The sequence below is a fragment of the Balaenoptera musculus genome, chromosome 17 (genome assembly GCF_009873245.2).
Source record: "Balaenoptera musculus isolate JJ_BM4_2016_0621 chromosome 17, mBalMus1.pri.v3, whole genome shotgun sequence".
NCBI classification, from domain to species: Eukaryota; Metazoa; Chordata; class Mammalia; order Artiodactyla; family Balaenopteridae; genus Balaenoptera; species Balaenoptera musculus.
In genome coordinates this window covers 57,341,673-57,349,735 of record NC_045801.1, presented here as the reverse complement: position 1 = coordinate 57,349,735, position 8,063 = coordinate 57,341,673, and the positions used below count along the sequence as shown (strand labels likewise).

Genomic DNA, 8,063 nt, shown 5'->3' with positions numbered 1-8,063 from the left:
GAGTATTACTGTAAAGACAGTCATTTCAACCACAGAGATGAATACAATCATTAAGGAGATTGTGTAGAAGATGACTAGAGATAGGCAATAACATTTAAGGAGTTGGAAGAAGAGAATACCAGAGAATAGTCAAACTGGAAAATGAGAAAAGAAATAATTCTAGAAACCAAGGGGAAAACTTTAAAGCACATTGAGATGAAGCGGGTTAAAGTGAAAGTCACCAAGTAGCGTTTTATTTAAGTGAAATCCTGGCAGGTGATAGGCACATGCAGGCCCTGCCCTCTCAGGGCTCACAAACTAAAAGTTCTTTTGGCTCATTTTGATTCCGGTTCATTTTTATTTCACAATCAGAAAGTGGAAATTGAAATCTATGGATTGTAGGTTTACTTAAAAGTGATAATGCTTTATTATTAACTATAAACCAATATGGCCTCTATAATTAATCCAATTACAATGGGACAGTCACAAATTAATGGCCAAACATCTCCCCATTATGGGCAAAAATCTGATTTTTCATCTGGGTCTTAAGAGCTATAAAGAAACACATGCGATCCTGATATAGGGCCTTATGCAGCCTCTCTGGCACAAATACAGCAAATAGTCACTTACAAATGTCTTTTTGTAGTCAGCATGTAGCGTTTTTGTTTGATACACTGAGTCCATACAGCTGCTCCTGGTTCTTTCTATACCCAGGATATGAAGGGTCTGGAGAGAAGTTGTATAATTAATGGATTTACCCCCTTTCCTCAGCAGATAGGTAATACAAAAGAACCCATGCCCAAATTATAGAATTTTTATTGTTTTCAAATACTATACAAAAAAAAAAAAATAGACAGTAGTATCTCTTCCTTAACAGATCCAGAAGTAGTCCAAATTCAACATGTTTTTTTCTCTATTTCAATAGTTTGAGTTACTACTAGGATAATCCAATGGTTTCTGCTCTCTTCCGTTGATTACTTTGGCCTCATAGGTGTAAGAATTCTTGCTTTATTTCCCACAAACTCCATAAATTAAGGAGTTCCTTTGTAAGAAGGGGATAATTTCAGGAATTATTTTCTTCTGTCACACTTCTTGAATCCTTAAATATCTGAGATTTCACTCTTGTTGCTATGTTTTTCCAGTGTCAAACACAAAACACAGTAGAATGACCGGGACCCCTCTCTGCTGTTCTTAGTAATTACTGTGTTCTAAATTGCTTAAATATCTGTGAATTCATAATATTGAATCTTCCACAAAGACTACTTGGAATAATATTTCTAAGTCGATATTTATTTTTCTAAATTTATCCTCCTTCTACTGTTTTGTTGCTTTTAAGAGGCAGAGTACTCTGCAATAGATTAAATCATTTCTAAATTAAGTGTAGGTAGATGTCTAGAAAAGTGATTCTCCAATTTCTTCTTTTACAACCATCACCAATACCCACATACACCCATCCCACCTTCCAACCCTATTTCTATCATTTCTCTCATAAAGTAAGGAGACTTGAAGATATTTCACTCAACTAAAGAAACTGCCGTCTTCTCCATTTTGCTTTGTTAAAAAGACAACAATAGGGCTGGACATCCAAGAAACAATGTGATGAAAAGAAGATGTGATAAAAACAACTGAAAGACTAATTGGTTGAAAAAATAATTTAACAGCTATGTTGAGTAACCACAATATTTCTGTAAAAAGACAAATTTCTACATGTCGACTCCTCTAGGACAATGCTTCAACAACCTTTGCCTTAAAGCCTTTTCAAGTAAATAATTTATGGTAGTCTGATACCATGAAGCAGTGATTTAAAGCAGATGGTAAAAAACGGCCTTTTTTTTAAAGCATAGATACCGGTTGATTATGTAATACAACAAGCTGTTTCCAGACCACTGGTCTCATAATAAATATTGAGACCTATACTACTGATGTACAGAATTTATTAAGCTTTTCACATGTAATAGAGCATAGTTTCAGTTGCATCTGAAATGCTAACAAAAGCTCCAGCAATCAAGAATGGCAGCATGTTATCAATATTTTATAACAATCAACACTTGTAGCTTTTCAGATTTGGATAAGATAATTTATCCCAAAGTAAATCTAGTCATGCTTTTAAAAAATGCTTTAGGTCACTCCAAGCTTGGCAATTAACATTTGGCATAAACAATAATAAAACAATCACAACTTGATAAATAACAAATACAACATTGTAGGCCATAACCATACACAGCATAAGGAAAAGATAGTGGTGATGAGTAACTAGCCATTAGTATTAATAGAGTACCTTGGCCTCCATGCAGATACTTCCAGAGGCTTTGGTTCATTCAGCCCTGACACTCAGTTTTCAAAGCAGGGGGCAATATCTACCGTATCATTTTGTAATTTCTAACACACTGAAAACAAGTAAGTAGAAAATGATGAGTTGATTTTTATTAATGCATTAAATCCTCAGGAGTTATCACCAACCCCTTAGTATAAAATTTTTTCAAGTTATATTAGTCATATGTGTGCTTCTTACTGTAAATGTTGCTAAATGAATTAAATGAAGACAACAACGTTTCCCCTAATGTGATTGATTTTAGCACTTTTCAGCTACCTAGATCTAAAAATCTTTCAGTCTTTTGAACTGAACGTTTGAGGACAGTGTTCATATTTCAACCTACTGATAATACAATATGCTTGATTCAGAACGTTAACTTACAATCTACTCCAAAACTAAAATTTTAATCTGGTGCAAAATAAGTAGCTATAAGTGGCACAATAACCATGACGCATAATGACCGTGACACTGAAATGGTTACTGTCACAGATGGCGATAAACAAGGATGTGAGGGCTCCACTCTCAAGTCGCCTAGGATTTTGAATTACTGTCTGTACATATTGTCACTTATAAAACTATAATAAATTGAATATTTAGTCTGGTGTCTTCAAACACCCAAGATATAAGATAACTTATACCAAAACAATATTTATTCGAAAATATTTTTTGTAGCTGGTAGTTCTTCCCTTGGAGGTAAAGAACACCTTGCCAAAACTTTTAATAACCAGGATACAGAAAATTTTAAAGAACAGTCTTACCTAGGAATCAAATATACAGAGATTCAAAGAGGAAAAAAGAAAATTGTATAGAAGACAAAGATCAAACTGGTATCCCAGATCCAGAGCAATTTTGTAAAGTAGGAAAGCAATTATGATAACCCACAGCTTCTTAGATCATTCTAGTGAGGATCTCCAGGTACTATATGTGTTTTTATAATGATATTTTCTAAATAAAGGGCCTTAAATGCACACAAAAGGGTGTTTCCCAGGAATAGAGGTTAAGATATTTTTACGTTGTTCAACCCACAAACTATTTGGTCAAAGGAATATGTAAAGCTCAACAAAAGCACATCTGGTGGAAATTCATGGCAATGAATGTTGACAAGATGTGCTTGGATCTCGCTTGCAGCATCTGGCAGTGAGTAGCAGAACAAAGGTAGGAATCTCACAGGCTCTCCTGTGTCTCTTCTGGAAGAGGCTCCGTGGTGGTGGAACTAGCGTTTGCAGTCGAATTCAAGACTTCTCCAAAATCACCACCAGCAGGCTTGGTTCCTCCTACTTTAGACTTTTAAAAATAAAAGTTCAAAAAGGAAGAGACATTAGGAAACATAAACTTCGCTGACTCTGCATAAACTAACTCAAATTTTACTTTGAAGAACAAATAAATCAGGAGCCTAAGAGCACAGTGATTATTTGTACAGAATTTAGTACTGTTGTAATGTTCCATGCGGTTTCACAGAAAAACTTATGCAGTTTGCGTGCTGAAATATTCAAATTGATAAATTCTACCCCTCCACTTTTTTCCCCTATCTGCTTATTGTTCTTCATGGGGAAAGTTGTCTGAAGAACTTTGTAAGGCCTATTACGCTAAAGTATCTACTGAACTCTCTTTATATTTGGATAACACTTTGTGAAATATTATTGAGTAAAACAAAGGAAAGAAATATATGTATGTTGCCCAGTTACAGCATAAACTTTCTAACCTTTTGCTGCTTAAAGAGTGGTACATGGACCTAGAGACTCAACATCACCGGGGAGCTTGTTAGACATTTGGAACCTCAGACTGGCCTCCCCATCTCCATCTGCAGAATTGAAATCCAGGCTTTAACAAGATCTCCAGGTGCTTCCTATACACATTATAGTTTGTGAAGCACTACTCCAAGTTATCTGGCCTGAAAACTTGTCAATAAACATTTGTTTGAATAAATATATCTGCCCCGCATTTGTATACTATTGTATGCTTTTCAAAACCCTTACACATCCTTAATGACATTGATCAATCTATGCTTCCTGCCCACCGTCACCCCCTCTCCTGCCCCCCATTATATCTCATGAGTGACCAACAGGACAGCTGACTAACATTAAGAAACCAGTCAATGATCAAGGATGCAACTCACAGTGGGCTCGCATCTGACCTTGCTCTTAGCTCAGTCTTGACTGGCCACAGATATCATTAACAAGCGGAATCTAGTTGAAACTTTCTCTCTCATTTCTTCTTGGCCTCCCATCCAAAATCTTTGAATTGCATGAAAAATGTGCATGACTTGTATCCACTGTATATTTATTAAATTTATTAAAACATTCCTTAATTACAAGAAAATGTTAAGACCTCTTGCAGTTCACCAGTCTAAAACAACTCCTCCCCACAACTGGTCCCTTCTCTATTCTAAGACCATGAATGTCAGTAGTAACTCCCAGTCAGACTCCTGGAGTTATCCTTGGTCCTTCCCTGTCTTGTTCCACATCCAATCGATCACTAACTTTTTCTCTGTCACTTGTGAAGTCTAAATATCTCTCGACTCTGTCCCACTGGCACTAGCTCAACTCACCACACCAATATCTTTGGCCTGGATTACAATGCCTCACTCCCACCTTGTCTCCTTCTCCAGTCTCTCTCCCCTTAGCTCTGCAGGGCAGACAGTGATCTTTCTAAAATGCACAGAATGCGCAACTCGGGTTGTTTAAAATCTTTCAGTGGCTTCCCACACTTTCCTTAACGTGGCCCACCCATCTCTCTAGCTCCATCTCCTGCTCAATACCCCACAGCACAGCAAAGTTCCTGGTGTTCCTCAAAGGGGCCCCAAAGCTTCAAACATTCCCCTCAACCTAAAGGTTTGGTTTCCATTTACATTACTGCATCCTCTGAGAAGCCTGCTCTGACCTTCCCTCCTGCCAAGCATGACAGAAATTCCCATTACTGATCCTCACTGCAGCCTTGACTTCCACTGTCATAGCACCTTACCCTGTGTTTATTTTCATTGGCCATTTAATTGTCTAAACATCTTCAGAAAGGGTCTGTGTCTCTATTGCTCACCATGGTATTTCCAGTGCTCAATACTCATCTCCCGGCACATGGCAAATGCTCAATAATCACAGTTAATGACTTGATCCAAAATCTAAATGTAAGTACATGTAGACCCGATGTTTAACTGAATATCAATGTAAGTTAGAAAAACTGCATCCCAAGCACACAATTATATTTTACAGCTTCCTTGGTGATATTTGTCTAATACACTATACTATTAAAAAAATACATTTTTATTTGAATGGTGCCTAGTCATATTTAAAAAACTGATTTCACTACAATTTAGAGAGTCTGAATATACTCAGGAGGAAAGTACACAGTAAATGACCTGGAAGTTTCTCCTCTTCTTCAGTGTCAAAAGAACTGAGGCTTTCCTGGTTTTCCAGCTAGTCATTTAAAAAACTAATGTTCAGGGTAGATTTCAAGGAGAGGCTATGATATTCCTAAAACATTGAGAACTGAATTAGAGTAAAACCTTGACTTCTTGCAACGTACAGTTTCTTTTCAAACACCTGATTAGGCATTAATGAGGATGAAGCAGGCCTCTGGTACTGACCTAAAAGAATGACTATGATGTATTTTTTGCTCATCAAACATGTATTAAGTAGCTGTGATATGCCAAGGACTACTCTAGGCCCTGGAGAAGCATCAGTGAGCAAAAAGAACAGGGGCCTGCGTTTGTGGGTTCATTAGAGCATGCGTGCTAGGGGGGTTGAACGAACAAGCTGTAGGACTGTTTGTACAGTGTGATTCCTTTTTGAAAAACATTTATACATTCACGTAGAAACAGAAAAGGTGGGTAGTAGCATTTGTATGCGCAAGAAAAAAGGATTCAGATCATGATACGGTGTTTGGTTTTCTTTCTGTAAGCATACCCTGATTCTGTAATTTTAAAAAGACATATTTAAAAGCAAGTGACTCAATTACAATTCTAAAAGACAAAATATGAATATTTTAAAGCTGATTTATATAAAACATTTTAAGATATTAGTTTTAACCCTTAGAAAATATCCACAGTAACTACCAGAATTTGTTTAGGAAGAAATGACCATATGGGCTTTGCACTTCTCTGTAGAGGAGGCTGGGCAGTGGATGGGAACAAAACAACATTTTTGGTCACTTGTGATCCTTGATGATTTTATAGTTTTGAATATAATCTTGAAGATAATACAATTTACAAATTAATAAAGCTGATTATTATGGGAAAATGTCCACCTTCACCAATATCAAAGCAATCAAAAAATAAAACAATGAATTATCAATGATGATCACCATGGCATCATCATAATAATAAAAATGTCCAATAATTAAGGATTGAACAAACAATATCCATTATAAGGCTATGGAAGCAGCCACTGAACATAATATTGAAGAAGAATAATGATACAGAAACATGTTTATGATTTATGGTTAATTCTTTTTTTTTTAATTTTTAAATTTAATTTTATTTTTTTTTTATACAGCAGGTTCTTGGTTAATTCTTTTTTAAAGTGTAACAGCATAGTCCTAAAACATCACTGTCTCTGGGTCGTAGGACCACTTTTTTGTGTTTTATTTTTTGTACTTTTCTATATTGTTTTTAATTTTCCACAATAAGATTTATATTAAATTTTGTCCAATTACAAAAGTATTTGAATAATGCAAAAAGCAGCACAAACTTCTAAAGTACTACTGTTTTTTAAAATTATACATTTCTTTTCAGCACTTATGCTGGCCATGCTACAATATACACTCAAAAAAATTGATTAAAAGAGTATACATCATCTTAAATATCCATTAATAATGTAAAGAAAGTTATTGAAGTTCTTTAACTATTTTTAGAAGGAAATACTAATTTGAATAATTTACCCGCACCAAAGAAAGTTAAGGCACCAAACAAGATAACACAAAAGACCCTGTTCATTTCTCTACTTGCCTTTAAGTTTTCAACCTTTTCCTCAAACGATTTGAATGTTGGGGAGTTTCTATGGAGAGAAAAGAAAAACAAATAGTAAATTACAAACACTGAACAAAAAAGCCAACAATTTTGAAAACATTATTAGTTCACTGTATTCCTCTTCACCATTATTCTCAATCAGCAAAAGAACACATATACCATATGTGACACCTGTTCCATAGATGTGCAGGCATACGTACAAACATGTTTTATTATGTGAGATTATCGATTTTGTTCTAAGATTTCTACAACAATGTTTCGATTCCTTGAACAGAACCAGTCTTAGACATATAGATAGAGTCAAGTACATGTGTGAAGAGACAGAACAAAGTCAGGTACAACGTTGAGTCTGTCACTCTCCCAACCAACTTGTCACGGTATAAGAAAATGCCACTGTTAGATCAGTCTGATTCTGGTTAAGGTGCTACACTCTAGAACTCATGTTTAAATTCACATGTTGCCTGGCAAGATTTCTACATGAACCCACATCACCTAAGCAGGACAAGCAAACCATAGGAGGTTCCATACCAGGGATCTGGTTCCCAGGAGCAGCATAACAGACAGGGAAAGGAGAGACCAAAAGGAAGGGAGGAGCACAGAAATGTGGCTTTGGCCACTTCACAAAGCTGCCCCAACTGACAGAAGCTCTCTGAGCCCACGGGAAGCCTCTCCTGTGACTTCACATTCATCCATATGAATTAAGGAGGATCACAGCACCTGTGTCGCTCCCACCTGGGTTTCCAAAGCTTTTATACTATCCACCTGACCTCCAGTATCCTTCCTACTACCATGGTGAAAAAGGAGAAGAAG

At 36.2% G+C, this 8,063-nt stretch overlaps 1 protein-coding gene across 5 annotated transcripts in view; it reads right to left on the bottom strand.

Annotated features, from left to right (window-relative positions):
• Positions 1–205: 205 nt before the first annotated feature.
• Positions 206–8,063, bottom strand: part of TPD52 (tumor protein D52) — a 123,101-nt gene continuing 115,243 nt past the window's right edge. For all 5 annotated transcript variants that reach the window (XM_036830178.1, XM_036830179.1, XM_036830175.1 and 2 more), the window contains 2 exons: positions 7,233–7,281; positions 206–3,577 (listed from right to left, as the gene is read on the bottom strand). In XM_036830178.1, coding sequence (XP_036686073.1) covers positions 3,458–3,577; positions 7,233–7,281 — 169 coding nt within the window. In that variant the 3' untranslated portion in view covers positions 206–3,457. The remainder of the gene's footprint in view (positions 3,578–7,232; positions 7,282–8,063) is intronic.